Source organism: Marmota marmota, unplaced genomic scaffold, assembly GCF_001458135.2.
Source record: "Marmota marmota marmota unplaced genomic scaffold, marMar, whole genome shotgun sequence".
Taxonomy (NCBI): Eukaryota; Metazoa; Chordata; class Mammalia; order Rodentia; family Sciuridae; genus Marmota; species Marmota marmota.
This window is the reverse complement of record NW_026000223.1, coordinates 7,827,265-7,850,057: the sequence shown is the minus strand read 5'-3', so window position 1 is coordinate 7,850,057 and position 22,793 is coordinate 7,827,265. Positions and strand designations below refer to the sequence as shown.

General features: G+C 39.4%; 1 protein-coding gene across 8 annotated transcripts; it reads right to left on the bottom strand.

Annotated features, from left to right (window-relative positions):
• Positions 1-862: 862 nt before the first annotated feature.
• Positions 863-22,587, bottom strand: Letm2 (leucine zipper and EF-hand containing transmembrane protein 2). Of its 8 annotated transcripts, XM_048792772.1 has the most exons (11): positions 21,782-22,587; positions 20,785-20,866; positions 19,099-19,549; positions 18,172-18,315; positions 13,222-13,359; positions 12,280-12,480; positions 10,574-10,693; positions 6,436-6,549; positions 3,889-3,984; positions 2,940-3,032; positions 863-2,180 (listed from the first exon to the last, which is right to left on the bottom strand). In XM_048792772.1, exons 2-11 carry the CDS (start codon positions 20,829-20,831, stop codon positions 2,118-2,120), a joined length of 1,467 nt encoding a protein of 488 aa, XP_048648729.1. In that variant the 5' UTR covers positions 20,832-20,866; positions 21,782-22,587; the 3' UTR covers positions 863-2,117. The 8 variants fall into 8 exon arrangements, 7 of the variants coding, with proteins under 7 accessions (XP_048648729.1, XP_048648733.1, XP_048648734.1 ...); XM_048792776.1 differs by lacking the exons at positions 19,099-19,549; positions 20,785-20,866 and having other exon boundaries at positions 21,782-22,582; XM_048792777.1 differs by lacking the exons at positions 19,099-19,549; positions 21,782-22,587.
• Positions 22,588-22,793: the final 206 nt, after the last annotated feature.

Here is a 22,793-nt window from a genome sequence, read left to right as displayed (position 1 = left end):
AGGCAAGTTCCCTCTGGTTGACACTTTAGCAATATTCAGAACTGTCTGTATCATTCTGCCTCCAAGATGCATGCTGTGGCACATAGAAGTGATGCATTGAAAAACCCTGTGTTGTCAACTAATTCAGCTGTCTCCTGTGACTCTATGAGGCCTAGGGCCAGTTGTGTGCTTTCTCAAAAGCCAGTTGGGCACATCTCTTCCCAACTCTGCATTGTTCAGTGATTTCATATTGGTGGCCTAAAATCAGCCATGATAGAAGAATTACATCACTGAAACCTGCAAGTGCTTCAAATCAGAGGAATGTTCCCCTCAGATTTGGTTGTTAATCATGCCAGAGCAACACCAGCCAGGTTTGGCATGGGGCTAAATCTAACAATCGTGGAACCTAAAAGCCAAGCACCCTACGTGATGAGTATAAAGAAATATTCCTGAGTTTTCTTGGATGAGTTACTCTCTTTTTAAGAGTGAGAAGAGGGGGCTGGGGCTGTAGCTCAGTGGTAAAGCACTTGCCTCACATGTGTGAGGTACTGGATTCAATCCTCAGCACCACATAAAAATAAATAGATACTGTGTGTTCATCTACAACTAAAAACATTAAAAAAAAAAAAGAGTGGGAAGAGAAGTGTGTCTTATATGCCCAGATGTTAGAAAAAAACATGTGAAGGCCAACAGGCCAAAAGTGAACAGGGCTCCTCATATAACCATTCCCAATCAGCTCACAGGGAAGGGCAGAAAAGAATTTTAATACAGCCCAACAGTATATGCTAGTCATTCAACTGAATCAAACCTGAGCAAGTTAGCTTATTCATTTCCCATATTTCATACCTGAAGTGTGGACTAATTCAAATAAACACCCATCATCTTAAAGATGGGAAAATTTATTGTGAAATCACTTGGCTCTGCCAATAGCAAGATCCATGGAATCCTATAATGCATAGTAGGGATTCTTCATCCTGAAGGAGCTGAAATTAACTGGTAGGACAGGGTGGACTTGTCCTCTGATGGAGACGTTTAGGAAGCATTTTAAAGTGCATGTTCTTGCTATAAAATGCTGGTGATGTTTCTCATATAGGTGGTTTCAGGTGAGGCAGATCTGCATTTTACTTGGTTTAATTGACTCCATCTAACTGTTTTGTTTCATAGCAAGTAATCTAATTTCATCACTCACAGGCTAAAATATCTTTTCCCTTCTCAATTCCCCAAAGGAAGAAAGCTCTTGGTCAGCTGCATAACTGTCTGTTCAGTTGTTTCACCATTAATAATAGTGAAAACACTAAATGTAAATAACTAAACATTATACTTGTTACTAAGTAGCATAGGGATTGTATTGGACTTTACCAACCCCTATGACTAACAAAGTCTTATTTGTGAGAGACAAACTGACAAAAAAAACCACTCACCCAGCACAAATGGTTAAGCATTAAACCCTTAATTATGTTTCTTAGCAAAATGGTGGCTAATGGAAGCTATATGTGCTAGAATAGTGGCCACCTCCCAGATTCCTACAGCCTTTGCAAGCCCAGGAGGAGGATGCCTCAGAACAGTTAAGCAGTAGCCAAGTCTCGATTGCCAGTCTAAGAAGCTTTCCCTTTATATTTAGAAAAACCTTACTGAGAAGTATAACCATCCTGTCTCATAGGGTACTTTGTTTCTGTTCCTACTGATAGATCATTCTGAAAAAGTTTTTAGGTGCTCTTAAAATGGGTTTTGAAGTCTCCAAGTTCTGACTCCAGACTCCAAACCATAGGAGGCAAAGATATCCAAGGTGCCAAGGTAATTCCATTATGCAAAACAATTTCCTTTCTTAAAAGACATGCACACAAATAGTAAACTGTTCAAAACAATACATGGTGGTGGGGGTGGGCTTTACAGTTTAGTGGGATGACATAATGGTACAGAGGAAATGGACTTTGCAATTACATTTCTCTAAATGGCCTGAACTTGGTGTCACTGCTGACATCATCTGGAATGGTTACAAGGCCCCAAAGGACTGCTCCAAGGACTAAATGGCTGATCCTCTGTCTCAAACCAGATACTGTCTTAGCCTGAGGTCCTTCATGGGTGCCACTGCTGAGGGCTGATAGCTGGAGGGAGGGAGCTCCATCCTCAAGTAGTTCTTAGGCTCCTTTTGAATTAGCCTTGCTGTTCTGGGATGTCTTGTGTGATTTGGCCTGGAGTGTCTAGGTAGAAAACACAGGCAATGGTTGTAATTAGATGTGTAAGTTCTATAGGAGTCCCTTTTCTCTTTTCCTAAAATAATGACAGACTTGTTTTCCTAAAGTCAAATGAGGGTTTATAATTTACTTTGGTAATAAAAATGAAGAAGACAGGCAAACAAGGCCCCCAAGTACCTTGGGGATCACTTTCTCAATGTCATATTCACAGGTATCCTATGAGCAGCTTTGGTCCTCAAGGCCACTTCACAATTTAACTCTCTCATGACTTCCCTTACTGTTTATTTATATCATGCTTTCTGCACTTGCCCCAAATTCTTTCACTCAAATGGGAAGAGTGATTAGATAAGTAATTTTTTATTTACAGGCATTTCTCCTAAAATTTTAATTGCTTTCCTACTAGTGTTTCCTAACATCAGAAGCCTATGTAAAACACATAACATACAGAAAACTATTTCTATCTGGTTCATAAAAAATAAGGATCCGCCTATTTTGTAATTAGCTTCTAGACTTAACATGTTTATGTCTGGTCTACCATTGCATTGGTTTGTAATTTTTTTCACTTTTGGATAATTGAGGTTAAAAAAATACATATAGTACTCTTATATAGATGACTAAAGTTCAGCCTACAACTTCCTGTTTGGATGACAGGAAGAATTGTGCAGTGTTTTGCAATGGTCATAATTATAGATTCTCACTACCCTTAGAGATAACTAAAGGGAAAGGTTTTTTGTTTGCTTATTTTGTTTCTTGTTAGATACTTACAGCTTCTTTAGAAGAAGTAATGGGTAATGAAATAGGTGTTGATAATGTTATGGGTGATGATGGTATTAATGGCAGTTGTGTAAATTCTTCATCCTTAAACATCAGAATTGAGAGTTGGATTACTGATTTAAAACAAAAGTAATGGTTACAATTAAGGATTATAATATTAAAACTAAAAATGCCATTATAATATAAATTAAACATTCATCAGAAAGATGGAAAGTGGTATCTTCTATCTAGCTTTTCAAATGTAGCAATAAACTCTGGAGCAGAAAAAATTATAGAAAAGAAAAGGAAATTTTAATTTAAAAAAAAAAAGTGGGCTGGGGTTGTGGCTCAGCGGTAAAGCGCTCACCTAGCATGTAAGAGGCCCTGAGTTCAATTCTCAGCACCACATAAAAATAAATAAATAAAATAAAGGTGTTGTGTCCAACACAACTAAAAAATAAATATTTTTAAAAATGTATAGTGGATCTACTCTCATGACTACCAAGAACAACTACTTCATATTCAGAAATAACTATTTCATATTCTCTCTTTTTTTTGGCAGTCCTGGGGATCGAACCCAGGGTCTTACACGTGCTAAACAAGCATTCTACCACTGAGCTACATCCCCAGCCCATAACTGTTTCATATTCTGGTATAGAATTCAAAAGGCAAAATCTGGAGTCCAATTACATATAACCAAATGTTGAACTTTTTTTTTTTTTTTTTTGTCAGTGCTGGAGATCAAACCCAGGGCCTTGCACATTCTAGGCAAGCGCTCAACTACTGAGCTACACCCCCAGCCCCAGATGTTAAACTTTCTTAGAAACAGATCAAACAGTACAATAAATATTCCTTAATAAGGAAATAAATTCAGTTTCATTAAGAGGATTAATAATAGAGAAAATTAATGTAGCACTTTTTTATACTTTTAACTTAATCAAGTGAGAAGTAATTGTCTAACCTTAGTTCCCTTCGATTGAGGTGCAGAATCTACCGTGTCCTCTTTGGAGTCAGGGGAAGTAGTAGGTGATTCCACAGGATTGTCTGTCTTTGGAACCTAAGGAAAATAATATTTTACATAAGCATTAGTTTTCTGCTCTTCCTGAAACTCCAGTTCTTTTTACAGTAGTCAGTGCCTTTTAGCACAATTTGCTTTTCATTAAAATCCCTAACTTCCTCCTCAGACTACACCCTTATGAGTAATATATGAAATATGCCCCTGAAATAGCAACTTAGTATTACTATTTCTTTTTGAGTTTTGAGCTCTCTATATACAAATGTTACACTCGAATTAAATTGTAGTATTTGAAATCCTCAGTTATTAACAAGCCAGTGACTTGCCAATATTGGTGCTGTTCTCAGTCTCAAAAAGAAGTTGCCATTTCTCAATTACTCATCAGTTTCTAATAGCCAAAATTGACATCTATTGGTTTTAGTATCATAGTAAATGGTAAATTTGCCTGACTAAAATATAGGTATTCCTTAGTAAAAGCTCCTAAAATGCTAGGGGTCTAGCTCAGTGGTTAAAGTATATGCTTAGCATGGTCTAGGCCCTGGGTGACAAGCAAAATGAGAAGAGGTAATAACAATAGATAATAGGTTAGATTAAGGAGCAATGATAAAATAGGTAGCTACCTATCATTAAAAATTATGTTAATTATTGGCTGGGGATGTGGCTCAAGCGGTAGCGCACTTGCCTGGCATGTGTGGGGTGCTGGGTTCGATCCTCAACACCACATAAAAATAAAGATGTTGTGTCCACCTGGGACTAAAAAATAAATATTAAAAAATTATATTAATTAGATTTAAAAAAACAAATGTCACTGTAATTTTTGGAAATAACCTCTTTTGTGTCCTTTGGAGGAAAGGGAGCTACCTGAATTCAAAGTCATAGAATCATATATTTTTTTTTCTTTCTTTTTTTTTTTTTTAGTTGTCAATGGACCTTTATTTTATTTATTTATATGTAGTGCTGAGGCACCCAGTGCCTCACACATGCTAGGCAAGCACTCTACCACTGGGCCATAACTCCAGCCCTGATAGTATATAAGTTATTTATGGAGCCTAGTATGCTACTTATTTTCATTTTATAAAAAGAATAGAAGTTTAAAAACATGAATGAAAAGAACAACCAATAAAATTCCAAGGAGCTTGTCACTTTTTCCATAATTCCTTTCTTACTCCAGAAAGTAACATCTTGATAAAAAGAGTTTATACCCATGTAGAATAATTTTGAGAATCCAAATTTTAGCCTGAGACATTGTGGTCCTCCAAGAAGATTCCTTTGCTCCTGAAAGTGGTCTGAGATGACAAAAAACAAAAAACCTTTGGTCTGTCTTGAATGGTTCCAGGAGTTTGATCCTGAACTCACTAGCCTGCCTTCATGGTCTGTACAAAATTGCTCCTAACCTTCCTAGAACCTGCCCTGGACAAAGCCCCAAATCAGATACTCTGTGGTAATACATAAAGGGAAAGCAGGGTGGCATTTCCTGAAGTAGATATTTCATGCTTCAACTAATTATCCTTGTCTTGTCCTAGGGGATCAACCTCATATCTAAGATTTAAAATGACTGGACCTAGCTGGGTACAACGGCACTGGCCTGTAAATCCCAGCAGCTTGGGAGGCTGAGGCAGGAGGATCATGAGTTCAAAGCTAGCCTCAGCAACTTAGCAAGGTCCTAGGCAACTCAGTGAGACCCTGTCTCTAAATAAAATACAAAAAGGCCAGGGATGTGACTCAGTGGTTAAGTGCCCTTGGGTTCAATCCACTGTACCAAAAAAAAAAAAAAAAAGGCTGGTCTTCACTTTGAGTTGTATTTCCTTTCTTGCTTATGACAGTTCTGAGTCAGACTTGAAGCCACACAGTAGTGGAAAGCCCTTTCTGATGGGCTCAGAGCAAGGTGCTCCAGTGCTTTGGCCCATCCTGAGTTGGTTTTTCGGTGAAATAACAGGAGGAATAAAGTTACTGAGTTGAAGGCAAAAATAAAATGAGTAAGGAAATGAATTACTTTCTGTGTTAGTCCCTTTTTGCTTAAAAATCAATAGAAATTTAGACAAATGAAATAGGAACCATTCAATAGAAAAAGGGAAGGCAGTGTGTGTACGGCGGGCGGGGGGGAGGCGGGGTAGAATCTGCTAATGAAAACTAGATAAGGAGGAAAAAAATACTCCTATTCATAAAATTCTTATGTCTTTTGGATTAAAGGCAATAGGAGCCCTATGACAAGGTGGTCTTGAGTGGCCTTTTAGGGTGGGGGTTTGAGAGTGCTGGGGATTGAACCCAGAATCTCATGGATGCTAGGCAAGCACTTTACCACTGAGCTGAACCCATAGCCTACTCTGAACTTTTTTTTTTTTTTTTAAAGAATTATAAAGAAAATGTTAAAGCTATTTGAGCCAAATTCCAAAAGAAATCCCAGGTGTGACAGTAAGAGGAAACAAAACAGTGGTGTAGAAGCCTTGGTTATAATGGACATACAGATGATTCTCCCTAAACCCAATTACTCACTTCTCCACTTTGTGGTATTTCAATTGGCTTTGGTTTCACATCTATCAAGTAGAAGGTGCGCGATAGGAGCAGAAGGGAAGGAGGGACATTCTCCTTCAGGTGGAGGTCCAGCCACTGGACAAAGGGAATAAAACATGACAGAAACACAATGTTAAAGGTGAAGTGACCCACAGTCATCTACTGCTTCCCTGAGTTGCAACTCCCCCCACACTCACGCTGAACAAGTATAAAATCACCAGCCAATAGACTTCTCCCCCAGTGCTAGTACCTGGTAGCACCTCCTGCCCCGTACTCACATGCCCCCCACCACACACACACTCAGTAGTGGGATCACTCAGACCCAGAGACAGAGTGATCAATTAAGTTCTCAATCCAATTATGATGGAAGTATTAAGCATCTTCTCTAAAACAAAAAGTGGCATGAACCATTAACCAAAAATTAGAATGAGGGTGAGATGTAAATTTTTAGATATTAAGTAGGCCAAGCTTTAAAAACAAAAAGTTTTTCGACCATTTATACGTACACAAGAGACAATTCAAAAAGTAAAACGCTTTCAATAAAAAAATGTCTAGCATGCCTGTAATCCCAGCAGCTCGGGAGGCTAAGGCAGGAGGATCATGAGTTCAAAGCCAGCCTCAGCAACTCAGTGAGACCCTGTCTCTAAATAAAATACAAAATTGGGCTGGGGATGTGGCTCCATGGTTGAGTAACCCTGAGTTCAATCCCCGGATACCTCCCCCTAACCCCCACCCAAAAAAAAAGAACAAGTCTGTTTTTTCCACCATCTTTCCATGCTGCCATCATGGTGCACATAAATGTCCTGGCTGATGCTTTCAAGAGTATCAGTGTGCTGAAAAGAAGCAAATGCCAGGTCCTATTAGGCTGTGCTCCAAAGTCGTCATCTGGTTTCTGTGATGATGAAGCATGGTTACATTGTTGAGTTTGAAATCACTGATGATCAGAGCTGGGAAAATTGTTGGGGACCTCACAGCTAGTTAAACAGCCTGTGATCAGCCCCAGATTTAATGTGCAGCTCAAAGACATAGAAAAATGGCAGAATGATCTGCTGTCATCCCAACAGTTTGGTTTTAATGCACTGACAACCTAAACTGGCATTATGGACCAGGAAGAAGCAAGTCAAAAACACAGGAGGGAAAATCCTGGGATTCTTTTTTAGGGTGTAAAACACAAAATTCCTTGATGGAAAAAAGTCTTCCACCCCTATTCTCAAGGCACCTTCTTCCCTAGAAGGAACCTTTGGTACCAGGTGTGTGTGTGTGTGTGTGTGTGTGTGTGTGTGTATAAATAAATTTTTTTGTAGTAGGGATTGAACCCAGAAGTGATTAACCACTGAGCCATAATTCCCCAGCCCTTTTTTAAAAAAAATATCATCTTTATTTTACTTATTTATTTTTATGTGGTACTGAGATTCGAACCCAGGGCCTCACACATGCTAGGCAAGCACTCTACCACTGAGCCACAGCCAAATCTTTATTTTTATGTGGTGCTGAGAATCGAACCCAGTGCCTCATGCATGCTAGGTGAGCGTGCTACAACTTGAGCCACGTCCCCAGCCCTCCCAGCCCTTTTTATTTATTTACTTATTTATTTTTATTTTGAGACAGGGTCTACCAAAGTTGCTTAGGGCCTCATCAAGTTGCTGAGGCTGGCCTCAAACCTGCAATCCTCCTATCAGCCTCTCAAGTTGCCAAGATAACAGGTGTGCACCATCATGCCTGGCTGATTTATGTTTTTAATTTTTTGCACAAAGGGTAATATGCACACAATTTTGTCCTTTGCTTTTTTTCCATTGAGATATTTTGGCAATTGATTCATGTCAGTAGATGTAGTACTGACTCTCTAAACACTAGTAAAAAAATCTCATTATATGGAAATTTCATAGTTTATTTGATTCTCTTATCAATGATCTTCAGGTTGTTCCCAATTGTTTGCTATTATAAATTGTACCTCTGCACTGGATAATCTTATACATATTTCATTTGGCATATGTCCAAGAATATGGGATAAATTCCTAGAAGTAAAAGTGATGAGTCGAAGAGTATATGCATTTTTAAAGTTTGAAAGATGATGCCAAATTACTCTACATGGAGATTTTTACCAGCAATGCAAGAATGCCCCTTCATCCAAGCTCTTAACAACACAGTATGATTACAACCTCTGATCTTTGTCAATATAATAGTGAATGTGGCATCTTTTAGTTTTAATTTATCATATGAGTAAGGTTAAGATTGTTAAGTTTTGGGGCTGGGGATGTGGCTCAAGCGGTAGTGCGCTCGCCTGGCATGCGTGCGGCCCGGGTTCGATCCTCAGCACCACATACAAACAAAGATGTTGTATCCGCTGAAAACTACAAAATAAATATTAAAAAAAAATTAAAAAAAAAAAAAAGATTGTTAAGTTTACCATTTTTAAATTTTCTTTTTTATGAATTAGACAACACAGGATTATCCTTAATGGAATTCTTTAAGTAATATGTAATGCTAAATATGATCAATGATTATATTAATATCTTTGTTCCCTTGCTGGAGATTATAAAATTATATACCCTTTTAAGAGGGCAATTTGACAGTATAATAATCAATGACATTTAATACTCCATGTTTAAGAAATTCATGATCTCAAGTATTTCTATAATATATTCATCTTCCAACCATAGTTGGTCTACATGTAAGAGGAAATAGCTACCTATTGTACTTTTTTAAATTATAAAAATGAGAATTTTAACAGGAGTTATTCCTTTGTTTTAAAGCATTGATATTTTTACTAAATTACTATCTGAAGGATAATATTAAGCATCTATTAGCAAAGCAAACGCTGAATTGGTTTGGAGAATTAATTGGGCACTACTAGGTGAGGTCCAGACATCTAGACAGGTTTACATCCATAAAGCGACTTGAATGAGAATTTCTGCCCAGACCCTTTACAGTCTCTGAAGTAGACAAAATTCTAAGGTGGCCTCAAGGTTCCCTGGTATACCCACACTTTCTCGAAGGTACTCAAACACTCTTCTAGGTGTTATGTGAAGGGATTTGAGAATAAGGCCCCAAGTCAGCTGACCTTGAGATAAAGAACTTTTCCAGTGAGGCCTCACCTAATCACATAAACCCTTAAAATCTGGGGCTAGACGTCAAAAGTGAGAAGTTTGATATTTGAAGTGTGAGGGGGATCTGTCATATAAGAAGTCCACTGCTAGCTCTGCAGATAGAGGCCAAGAGGTATGGCATAGAGGTAGCTCTTAGAGCTGACGACAGTTCAAGGCTGGCAGCCATTGAGGAAACAAGGACTTCAGCCCTACAGCTACAGGGAGAGGGTTTCAGTCACTGAACTGAATGATCTTGGCAATGGACTCTTCCCCATAGCCTTCAGAAAAGAACACAGCCTACATCTCTAACCTATAAACTGTGAACTAAGTTTCTATAACTGTAATTTGTAGTACAGTTATAGAAAACTAATATAATGTCCCATCCCAATCCAAGTGCAAAATAAATCTACCTTCTTCGGTATCCTGCTACTCAATGATATGAGGCAAAATATGTAAAATGGTTCACTTGTGCTATGGTTTAATCTTAAATGTCCCCCAAAAGCCCATGTGCTAAAGGCTTTGAGATGGTAGAACTTTTAGGAGGTAAGGCCTAGTGACGGGAAGTCAGGTCACTGGGGGCCTGCCCTTATAGGGGATATTGAGACCAGGCCCTTCCCTTTTTCTTCCTGACCACCTTAAGATGAATGGAATGAATGGTTCACTTGGAATAAATGTTCATCTTATCACTTTGAGATGAACAGACTTGTGCCATGATGAACTGTTTTGTCACAGTCCCAAAGCAATAAGACCAAGTGACCATGGACTGAAATCCATGAGGTAAAATAAACCTTTTCTTCTGATAAATTAATTATCTTGGGCTGGAGATATAGTTCAATTGGTAGAGTGCTTGTCTTGCATGCACAAGGCCCTGGGTTCAATCCCCAATACTGGGGAAAAAAAAAACCTCCTATATTTTGTCACAGCAATGAAAAGCTGACTAAAATAGCTTGCAAAGTAAATATCACAAGATGAGGTCTGCAAATCATAGGGGAGATTTGCTCCAGAGAAGAGGGTCTGAGGGTGCTGCTGCTTGCCTCTGTGAGATGTTGTTGAAGTTGTTCCTCAGTAAGACCCAGTGATCTCATCCCTCGGGCCCTACAAGCAGATTGTAGTTCTGACACACTCAAAGTCTTCACCCCTTCTTTGGCAATTATCTGCAAGAAATGTTAAGGAACAGTGTTATATCTTCGTGTTCCAATTTTATCTAATCCCCTAGATTCCAGCAAATCAGTAGAAATCCAGAATTTGATAAGTTGATCCTTTGTCCCCTACATTGATTGCTGCAAAGACCAGAACCCTAAAAAAAAAAAATCAAAGTGACTTAGAAAGGTGGTAGTTTAGATGAAGGAAATCCTGCTAACAGGTATTAATAACAGAGACCTTACTTTTTCTTTTTCTTTGTTTTGTTTTTCTTACTGGGGATTGAACCCATAGGCACTTAACTAGTGAGCCACATTCCCAATCACCACCATCCCCCACTTTTTTTTTGAGACAGAGTGTTGATAAGTTGTTTAGGACCTTGCTAAGTTGCTGAGGCAGGTCACTAACTTGCAGTCTTCCTACCTCAGCCTCCTGAATTGCTGGGCTTATAGGCATGTGCCACCATGTAATAATAGAGATATTTCTATAACTCCTTCCCAACATTTTATCAACAAATGCATTTTGCATTTTGCATTGTCTGGTTGTAACATCTCCTTTCCCCTTTCATAGCATCTTTAGGGTTCATTAGAAAAAATGTTGTACTTGAAAAGCTTTCATGGTAACATCTGTTGCATGTCCCAGGATTATTTTTCCTCCACTGTCCCCTAACACCACTGTGGGAATGGCTCTAACTGATCCGCAAAACTGCCTCAATAAATAACAGTTTCTGCTTGATATAATCCCAAACTATGGTACCTCTGGTACCAGTATTGCTTATTCCAAAGTTCTGAAAGCATATGTAAAATCAAAATGAGACCAATGGAAACCAGGTGTGTTGGCACATGCCTGTAATCGCAGTGGCTCAGGAGGCTGAGACAGGAGGATCATCAGTTCAAAGCCAGCCTCAGCAATGGGTGAGGACTAAGCAACTCAGTAAGACCCTGTCTCTAAATAAAAAGTATAAAATAGGGCTGGAGATGTGGCTCAGTGATTGTGTGCCCCTGAGTTCAATCCCTAGTTCAAAAAAAAAAGGCCAATAGGATTATGTTTTGCTTTCACGGTTCTGGGAAGCCTGCTCCCACAGGTAGAATACTTTATAACAGCTGGTTTAGATTCAAGAAACACTCTTTCCATTTTTTTTTAAGGCATCTAATTAGTAGTTATATTCTAAATGGTGCTTTCTGTAAGATGTCTAGGCTGTGCTTCTCCTTCCAGCATTATGCTTTACCACCCGCTTCTAACCAGCCCAACTCACTCAGCAGAATATTTACTTTGGCACCAGCTCCTCAGTAGGGGAGCAGAGGTGTGCAGGGTAAAGCCTTGCCAGGAATCTACTGAGCTGCTATTTCCTTCCCAGCAGGTCCTAACTGCTTTAGATTAATCTCAGCTAAGACATCCAAATTACTGACTGCTTATGATGGCATTTTTAAGAAAATGGGTCCCAGTATAACAATTTCTAAAATGATTGTTTAAACCACTCATTTTGCCAGCATCAATCCATGAGCAGACCCAACAGAAAATACTGCACTTCATCACAAAGGCATACTAAGATGCCTCCCAATGCTTCTCAAATCCCCTTCAGCTATGGTTAAGCTCTTACTTTATCGTCTGCTTTTATAGACTTCAATGTCATCAGGAGCTGAAAGCGGAGCAAATTGTTGGTTCCAAAGGTCTGCAATTCTAGCAGTTTACAAAGGGCAACAAGCTGAGGTCGATCTAAGTGCTCCAGGGGTAGCTGATCCTCAAAGAATTTGGAAAAGCGAACTATCTCCTTTGTGCTGGGTTTGTGGCCTGTCTGGACCTAGGCAATGAAACAAAGAGGCTAATTAAAATGTATTTCCTACTAAATGTAACTTTCCCAATAGACCTTTGTGGGGGTGGGTATAAGGACTGAACTCAGGGGCACTCAGCCACTAAGCCACATCCCCATCCCTATTTTGTATTTTATTTAGAGACAGGGTCTCACTGAGTTGCTTAGTGCCTACTAAATTGCTGAGGCTGGCTTTGAATTCTCTATCCTCCTGCCCCAGCCTTCTGAGCTCCTGGGATTACAGGCATGTGCTACCACGCCCAGCCCAGTAGACTTTTGAAATAGACAACAAAGCATTTATGAACATTATTTTCTTTCTTTTTTTTTAAATTTTATTTTTGTAGTTGTAGATGGACAGAATGCCTTTATTTTATTTGTTTATTTTTATGTGGTGCTAAGGATGGAATCCAGTGCCTCACACATGCTAGGCAAACACTCTGCCACTGAGCTACAGCCCCAGCCCATGAACTTTGTTTTCTGTCTGGAACTGGAATCACCTGAAAAATAAAGAGAATTGTGCTGTTCTTTCCAAGAAGTTACTATCAACACATTGATTACTTAAGCTTTCCTGCAAACTACTCTGTTTATGTTATATGATTACAATTAGTGTATTTTATAACATACATATTAGCAATTTCAAAGATTTGAACAATTTGGAAGATCTATGATGACATGCATTTTTCATATAACTCCAGCTCAGAAGTTGTTTGGTATGATATAAAAGACTAACACCTGTTTTACATAGGATGATAGCTGTGTAGAGGCATCTCCCATATTGGCTCTGTTCCTCCTTGCCATTTCTGTAATTGTTTCTTGAAGGAATTTTGCTATTTCCAGTTTTGCAGCCATTTTCTTTTTCTGTTTTTCTTCCTGAATAGTAGAAGAGGAAAAAGTTAATCTTTCATGACTACAACTTGGCAAAGATGGAAGAAATAACTATCACTTTGTTATTGCATATCCCTATAACATGTAGTGTAATAATATTATTTGCAGGCCTAATTGGGATTTGTGAGAACCAGGGCAAATATAAAATAGCTTGTATTTGAAACTTGTTTCCTTAATCTTGCCTTCCTTCCTTCCTTCCTTCCTTACTTCTGTACCAGGAATTGAACTCAGGGACACTCGACCACTGAGACACATCCCCAACCCTATTTTGTATTTTATTTTTAGAGATAGGTCTCACTGAGTTGCTTAACACCTCGCCATCGTTGAGGATCCTTCTGCCTCAGCCTCCCAAGCCGCTGGGATTACATGTGTGTGCCACTGCGCCCAGTTTACATTTATTTCTCATTAATGAAATGTTCATTAGCATTTAAAAGATCCCAAATGTCCCCTCAGTGGAAGGCTTTATCATTATTTAGAAAGAGATACTATTTCTTAACCAACTAGGTTGCTACTTGAGCCAACTCCTGATCTGAATAGACCCAGATTTTGCTCTACAAAGACAAGGAAATCAATTCTACACTGAAGTAGCTTAGAGTCTAAATGGAAAATAGATTTAGTTAATTATAATACAGAGAGTTAAGTGGTATAGTACATATGAAGAAAAGAACTACACAAAGAGGAATAAAATGTACAATCTCAAGACAGTAGTTACCAGTATTTCTTAATCCCTGTTTTTCATAAAAAATCCATGTGGTAGCATTTTCAGTCTAACCATGGTTAGTGTGTTTGTGGGTGGAGAGAAATAGAAAAAAATATATCTATATCTAGCTATATCTATATTACATACATAGATGATTACATATGTAGATTATATAATTAGAATTTCCTGAGCAACTTAAAAACACACACATAAATACATACATATAATAAACATACATATGTATATACAGTTTATATATAATATGTAAATATGTATTATGTTTTTATATATGTATGTACATATAAAAATGTTTTTTAAGTCACCTCTGATATTCTAATGATCATCCAATTAGAGGAATCATTGATTTTTAGATCTTAAAAGACTCAGCCAAAATGAAAATACACAATAGCAATAACATGGTGGTTAGAATCTGTTTGGTCAATCACTCACATCCTTCCATCTATCCATTTATTTATTTATTTATTTGGTACCAGGGATTGAACTCAGGGGTACTTAACCACTGAGCTATATCTCCAGCACTTTTTTATATTGTATTTTGAGAGAGGGTCTTACTGAGTTGCTTAGGGCCTCTGTAAATTGCTGAGGTTGGCTTTGAACTCTCTATCCTCCTGCCTTAGCCTCCCAAATTGCTCAGATTATAGGCATGCACCACGACACCATTTATTTATTGAGCATGTACCATGTACTAGGTGCTCTAGATTAAAACTAGCAAAAAAGAGATATGAGTTACTGTCCTCTTGGAACTTCTAATCTAGTGAGATGGACAAACATTAGTGACTAATGATGATCCAGTACTTCCACAAATTAACAGAAAAATAGAATGAATAAGTACTATGAAAGAGAAATGTATGGTTCTTATTTATTTATTATTATTTTTGTGTCTGGTACTAGGGATTGAACTCAAGTTTGCTCTACCACTGAGCTACATCTTCAGACCTCCTGCCTTTTGTTGTTGTTGTTGTTGTTGTTGTTTTTAACTTTGAGACAGGGTCTCTCCAAAGTGCTGAGGCTAGTCCTGAAACTGCAATACTCCTGCCTCAACCTCCAGAGCACTGAGATTACAGGGTTGCACCAGTGCCAGACTAGAGAAATGCATGAGGAGCACAGAAAGCTCCTCCAACTCCCTCTCTGGAACACCACAAGTGTGTGTGTGTGTGTGTGTGTGTGTGTGTGTGTGTGTGCGTATGTGTATGTTTGGGGAAGGTATAGTGTTCAAAGGAGAGGTAATATTTAGATAAATCCCTTTCCCGGATTCCCCCCATCTTCCTATATCCACTAATACTTTCCTTGGAATGTTGTGGCATTAATTCTAAATGATGGTGTTCTCTCTCTCTCTCTCTCTCTCTCTCTCTCTCTCTCTCTCTCTCTCTCTTCCAGTACTGGGGATGGAGCCCAGGGGTGCTCTACCACTGACCTACACCCTCAGCCTTTCTATTATTTATTTATTTATTTGAGGCAGGGTCTCACTAAATTGCTAAGGCTGGCCTGTAACTTGTGATCCTCCTGCCTCAGCCTCTAGATCCTGCTTGGATTGTGCTATTTTTTCTATCCAGAATATCCTTTTCAAACTGTGGTAAAATTTCACTCTTTTTTTTAAGTCTCAGTTCTAAAGTTACCTCTTCTGTGAAATATTTCCCAGTATTACTGATTTAAAAGTTGCCCACTTTGTCCTCTAGTAGTTTTGTTCATACCTTCATACCACTGTCTAGTAGTCACACAGAAGGGGAAAAGTGAAGGAATTGTGTCTGTTTTCTCATCCATCCCCTAGAATTTTTTTTTTTTTTTTTTGATTGAACCTGGATTGAACCCAGGGCCTTGTGCATGCAAGGCAAGCACTCTACCAACTGCGCCATATCCCCAGCCCTCATCCATCCCCTTGACAGCAACATCAGACACCTTCTTCTCAAGGACTTCTCAGCACTAAAGGGTCTGTGTGGCTGAATAAATTCTACCTACTATTCAATTAGTCACCACAGTGGGCTTTTGTTATCTTTTTATTTTTTCTAATTAAAATTCAGTGGGAAGGGATAATCTTTTAAAATAAATGGTACTAGAAAAACTGGATATCCACATGCAAAAAAAAAAAAATCTAGACACTGACATCACACCTTTCATAAAAATTAACTCTGAATGGATCATACACCTAAATGTAAAATGCAAAGCTATGAAACTCCTAGGGAAAAAAAAACAGGCGAAAAATCTACGTGACCTTGGGTTTGGTAATGAGTTTTTAGCTGCAATAGCAAAAGAATGATCCTTGAAAGAAAAATTGATTAGATGGGCTTCATTAAGAGTGTTTGGAGGCCGGGGTTGTAGCTCAGTGGTAGAGTGCTTGCCTAGCATGCATGAGGCACTGGGTTTGATCCCTGGCACCACATTAAAAATAAGTAAATAAAATAAAGGTATTGTGTCTGTCTACAACTAAAAAATATTTAAGAGTGTTTGCTTTGTGGCAGACACTGGTCAGGAATGAAAAGACAGGAGACTAGGAGAAAATATTTGCAAAATGTTTGTCTAATGAAGGACTTTTTCCCAAAATATACAAAGACTCAAAACCACAATAAGAAACAAACCACCCAATTAAAAAAGTAGACAAAAGATCTGAATAGACACCTCCTCAAAGAAGATACACAGGTAGCAAATAGTTACATGAAAATATGCTCAACCTCATATATCACGAGAGAACTGCAAATTAAAGCAACAATGAAATACCGGTACAAACTACTATAATGACTAACAGCTAAAGCATGGACAACATCAAATGTGGGGAAAGATGTACAATAACAGAACTCTCATTCATTCCTCGTAGCAATGCAAAATGGTACAGCTACTTTGGAAGACAGTTCAGTAATTTCATGTAAAACTAAACAGTATTCCCATTTTATCCAGCTAGGTAAATACTCTCCTAAGTATTTATGCAAATGAACTGAAAACTTTCATCCACATGAAAGCCTGAATACAATTATAGCAATTTTACTCATAATAGCCCCAAATCGGAATCAACCAATTTTCAAAAGGTAAATGGATAAACTGTGGTATATCCATACACTGGATAAGACCTGGAAGAATTTTAAATGCATACTGCCACAACTCAACTTAAGCTTCATCTTAAATATCCCTTTGCTTATCATGGTCAAAGTTCTGCGTTTGATCCCCAGTACCACCATACACTCCCAGCCAATCCTAAAGTAGAAACACTACCTACTAGTGAGAAGCAGTCTCCTTCCCCAATCCCACCTCACAGCGCTAGGGATCCAACCCAGGACACTGAACATGCTACATCTCAACCACTGAGCTACATCTCCAATTCCCAAGAGAACCAGGCTTTCTTACTGAGTTTTTCTTTTCCTTTTTAGTACAGGGACTGGAACCCAGGGGCACTCTATCACTGAGCTATACCTCCAGCCTTCATTTTTAAATTTTGAGATAGGGTTTCAATAAGTTGCCAAGGCTGGCCTCCAACTTGTGATCCTCCTGCCTCAGCCTGCTGAGTTGCTGGGATTACAGGCATTAGCCACCACTGGCTCTTCCTGAGTTTCTTATTTGTCTGCAACTGATTTATTGTATAATTTTAGGCAATATTCTTAAAATTTTAATATATTTACCTATAGTTATAACTATTTTTCAGAAGCCAGCCTAAAAAAGGCTATAGACTGTATGATTCCAAGTATATGACATTCTGGAAAAGGTAAAACTATAAGGATAGTAAAAGGATCAGTGGTTGCCATGGATTGGGGGGAGGAGCAAACAAGGAACAAACAGATGGAGCACAAGGGATATTTAGAGCAGTAAAACTATTCTGTGTGATGATATGAAGATAGATAAGATGACATTATGCATTTACAAACTCCAAAAATGGTACACCACAAAAAGTGAAACCAAATGTCAAGTCTGAGATTTAATTAATGAATGTATCAATATGGTTTCTTTAGTTGTAACAAATGCACCACACTAGTGTAATATGGGGGATAGAAGTATATAGACATTCTCTACTTTCTGCCCAATTTTCCTGTAAACTTAAAAACTGGTCCAAAAAGTAAAGTCTAGTTTTTTAAAAGTTCAAAATTTCTACATACCTTTTTGGATTCACTTTCAAAAGTTGATGGCAACATCTCTGGGAAGAGTTTCAGAAACACTGGTATCAAGAATTCCATGAAAGGTACAATTATGAATACCATAAATGGAACCAAACGGAAGAAATCGGCACAAGTTCTCAATAGCTAAAGAATTAAATGCAGAAGCAATATTTCATTATTTTATGATATGCCAAGAAAAAAAAAGCCTGCCTTGGTTCTTAAACTGTTAAGAGTCAAGATAGGTTTTCTGCACCTGTTCATAAAATAGAAAGGTGGGGTTTTTCTCTTCACCATTTTTTGGTGGTACTGGGGATTAAAAACCCAGGGGTACTCTATCCATGAGCTATATCCTCTGTCCTTTTTATTTTTTGACAAAGAGTCTTGCTAAATTGTTGGAGGCTGCCTCAAGTTTGTGATCCTCCTGCCTTAGCCTCTGGAGTCCCTGGGATTACAGGTATGTGCAACCACTCCCGGCTAACAGTACTTTGCATTTCTAATGCACATTAAACCTGAAATCTTTCAACCCCTTGGAGAAATTTAAAAACATAACTATTCTATACACAGATATAAAAAACAATAAAGAATACTGCTTAAAGCTGTACAGCAAGTCAGCTGTAGACAAATAAGAAACTCAGTAAAAACTGGTTCTTTTGGGAATTGGGAATGAACCTCAGGGTAGAGCATTTACTTAGTACAAGGCCCTGGGTTGGATCTCCAGTACTGTGAGAAGAAACTCATTTTCACCAGCAGTTAACTATTCCTACTTTAGGATTTGAGATGGAGGGTGTTGGGGATCAAACCCAGAGCCTTGAACATGCAAGGCAAGCTACTTTGGGATATTTAAGATGAAGTTTGAGTTTAAAACTTGGTTCCCAAAAGGTTCATTTTAATTTCACATCTTCTTGCTGGAATACGATTTTTGCCTACCCGTCGTCTCTCTCGTCTGGTCAGCACCTGTCCATGAAGCAGCCTCCAAGCCATTTTGGCAGCAATTTTGGTGTCAATCCAAAGTAAATAGAATCCGTTGTAATAATATTTAAGTTCATCCATAATTTTTTGTCTGAGAGATCGCTTTCCTTCTTTAATATTTATCCCAATTTCTTCTGTGGTCTGAGGGCTTATCACCTTTGCCTTTTCTGGGGTTTGCTCCAGCTGAGGTTTACCAGGGTTCTGTTGTAGCCAGCAAGCTGATGTGTGTAACTTTTGTATTGGCCTAGTTCGTAAATGAAGTATTTTATTGCCTGACTGACTGGGATAACAGTACTTCTTGCTTCTATAGTTCTTCATATATGTCTTATTTAAATGAGAATCTGGCAAGTGAAGAAATGCAAGTGATGGGGAATAAGAGCAGATAGGATGGACAAAATGGCTAGGGAATCTGGAATAAAGAGTAACATTTCTGAGTTGAGCACATACTATTACAAACTTAAATAGATATTTCATCTAGTTAAAACTAAACTTTTTTAAGCTCATAGACAGCTCCTAATTATTAGTGAATGAAATATTTTTTGTTGTGGTGGTGATGGTAGGGATATAACCTAGGGCCTCACATATACTAAGCATATACTAGACCACTGAGCTATACCACCAACCCCAAATATAATTTTTTGCCTCAACTAATAAATAGTATGTTCTATGGTTGAATATGCTCTATGAGAAATATTAATAAGTTAATTTCTAAGAATAAATTGCTTAGAAGTTAGAAGTCCTACAACCATTAACTTTAAAATCTACTAGCACACATCTACATGTCCGGGATTATGTTCAATAGTATTGTCTCTATGGACTACAATATTGTATCTGTAACCACTCTACTGACAATAGGAATGTTTTAATGAAACTTTCCATGGTCCTTGTGGGGGTTAACCAATCAAATAATACTACTTTGTCTATGTAATGTTTATGGACTCCTTTAAATGAGAGGCACTTACAACAGAAATGCCCTTTCATCTAAAATTTCTCAAGAACATTAGAAATTAAAATTAGAATTGGAGTCAAGGAACTCTATATTCTATCACAACAGCTTATAGCCTTCAGTTAAATAAGACTGTAAGATAGATCCTTTTTCTATTCTTTCATTCTTTTTTTAATTTTCTTTTTAAAGGCAGTCTCTTTCTTTGTTGCCTACATCATCTGCCCATCCTGGCCCTGCACTTGAGATTCTCCTGCCTCAGGCTCCTAAGTAGCTAAGATTACAGGCTCAGGACATAAAGCTTATTTCTTTTTTACCCCAGTGCTGGAGCATATCTCCAGCCCTTTTTAATATTTATTTTGAGACAGGGTTTACCTAAATTGCTGAAACTGGCCTCAAACTTGCAATCTTCCTGCTTCAGGCCCTGGTTGCTGGGATTACAGGCCAGTATATCACTGCATCTGACTACATCTTCTACCTTACTTGTACCAGACCTCAACAAAACTACTCAGCCCAAGTTCTAAAGCATATAGAAGATGTTAGTAAGTTTACATTAAAATGTCAGCTTCCTAAGAACCAGCATAATCAAAAACCAACAAGGTATTAATTGTGCACTAAGCCAATCCTTTTACACATATCCTTTCCATCCAGAAGAATGAGGTTCATATACTTTTGGGGGTTGGGAAAATTCTAATGCTTACCTTGTACGGACAATAGCTAAGACTGAATTACAACTGTTGAATGCCATATTTATTTTTCTCTGAACAATTTTAACAAAGAGACCTAGACAAAAGAAGTAAACAATTTGGTATTTTAAAAAGACATCAATTAAACAATGAGTTTCTAGCTATTGCAAGGGCAGAAAATTTGCATATTCAAAGTACAAAACCTCCTTCAAGTTCATTCCTAACAATTATTTTCTTAGCTCTGGATTTGAGTATGGAACTTTCAGATCCCAAAACACAGAAATGATCTCTAAGATAATGCTTAATGAAGAAGATATGACCGTCAGACACATTTTTATAATCTTTCTTGGATGGTGGGCAGGTATTTAAGAAGATAAGACAAGCATACCTATTTGTAGACTAGAATACAAGTAGAAAGCAGATACCCTGGATTTGTTTTCTTCTCCCCACCTTTTTCCTCCCCCCCTGGATTTGTTTTCTGTTAGCTTTTTCCATATTTGGCCAAGCTACCCCAAACCCTATAGCTTGAAAGTATTCACTAATCTCTTTTATGTAGGAGTAAAGATATGCATGGTGCCTATATTCAAGTGCAGGTAAAACGGCGCTAGCGATTTTCCACAGCCCAAACTGAGCCTTCCTCCATCCAGCGGCGCTTTTCAGCTAGGGGCAGCAAGGAGCTGTAAGAACCCTTAATATCTCACACTATCTACTTCGCTTTCCTGCAACTGGGTTTTAAGGAGCATCAGGGTCTTTCCTGGATGGAAATCTTAACCACAGAGCTAGGATTTTGAACAGGGCTCAGCGTCTCTGGACCCAGCCCAATGGTGGATGGTGTTTTGCTGGAGCGAGACAAGACCTGCTGGGGCAAATCCCGTCTCCCGCCCGGCACTCCTGCGCTGGGCTGTGGACAACCACTTCCCAGGCTGGCGGACCCGGGCGCAGACAGGCCGACCGTGTGGCACGCCAGGCTTTTCGCACAGCCGTGGCCCACGCCCAGGGTTCTTGGGGTTACCTCTGCCGCTGGCACATCACTACCCGGGTGCAAACGCGCCCTCGGCTTCCTCGGTCAGCAACTTTCGTGCGCGTAGTACGTGGGTGAACTGTTGTGGGGTCTCGGGATTTTTGTCTGTGTGTGTGCGGGGGTGGGGCAGATACAGGAACGATAACTCCTAGTGATCCATGTGGTTGAAAATGAAGACGAGGAGAAGAGGGCTCAGGACACAGAAGAGAGACTCGGAAGCGAAGCGCGAAAGGAGTGGGAAACGGAGGTTGAGCTCCAAAGTTTGGGAGGCCAGGGAAGAGGACGAGATCCGTGGCTGAGGAGAGCGCGGTGGGAACTGGAAACCGTAGGGAAAACGGGGCGCTGAAGGGAGGGGCAGGATGCACAGGGAGCGGGCTCCGGAGGGGAACACGCAGGCACGGTCCAAGTAACAGCCTGAGGACTTGGTCCGCCCACCCCTACCTCCTCGGCCGGGCTCCCGGGAACGGCCGCCCAGGTCCTCCCAGTTCCTTCCCAATTCCTCCCTTGGCCCTTCGAGCTAGAAGGGCCCGAGGCCAAGTCTCTATGACTCCACCTCTTGCCCCTCGCCCCGTGACGTCACTCTGAGTGACGACACCATCAACCAATGAACTCTCAAATTCTGTGGAGGGCGGGCGTCCTTCACCGTGGCCACCCAGGAGGCGGCAAGGTCTCCTCACCAGCGAAATGACTTCTCTGCTGGGTTTAGTTTAAAGAGCGTCGGTCTTGGAGGATCGAACACTGGCGTTTTTCTGACTGTCTACACCCTGTAATCTGTGGCTACCCCTCTGGGAAACCCCCAAGTGAAGGTTGGATTAAAGAGGCTCTTACCCTAGCGTAATATGTCTGATAGTCGCCATGGTAACCATCTCTGAGTCACGAATGACATCATTTTGGTGTATTCTCCCTCCGGCCCTCGCCCCCCTCTAACTCCAAAACTGCCTACGGGGACTTGAGCCGGGAGGAGGTAGTGGGTGGCAGAAGGGCTTCCCCCTCCCCCCCCCCC

What these genes read in the sequence shown, in the direction of transcription:
- Letm2 (XM_015501274.2), bottom strand. Translation starts at nt 19,614, where the DNA reads ATGAAATATCTATTTAAGTTTGTAATAGTATGTGCTCAACTCAGAAAT. An exon ending in CTATAAAAGCAGACGATAAA is followed by an intron (nt 10,694 to 12,279) that starts GTAAGAGCTTAA and finishes CATTTCTTGCAG; the next exon opens with ATAATTGCCAAAGAAGGGGT. An exon ending in TTACTTCTTCTAAAGAAGCT is followed by an intron (nt 2,181 to 2,939) that starts GTAAGTATCTAA and finishes TTTTCTACCTAG; the next exon opens with ACACTCCAGGCCAAATCACA.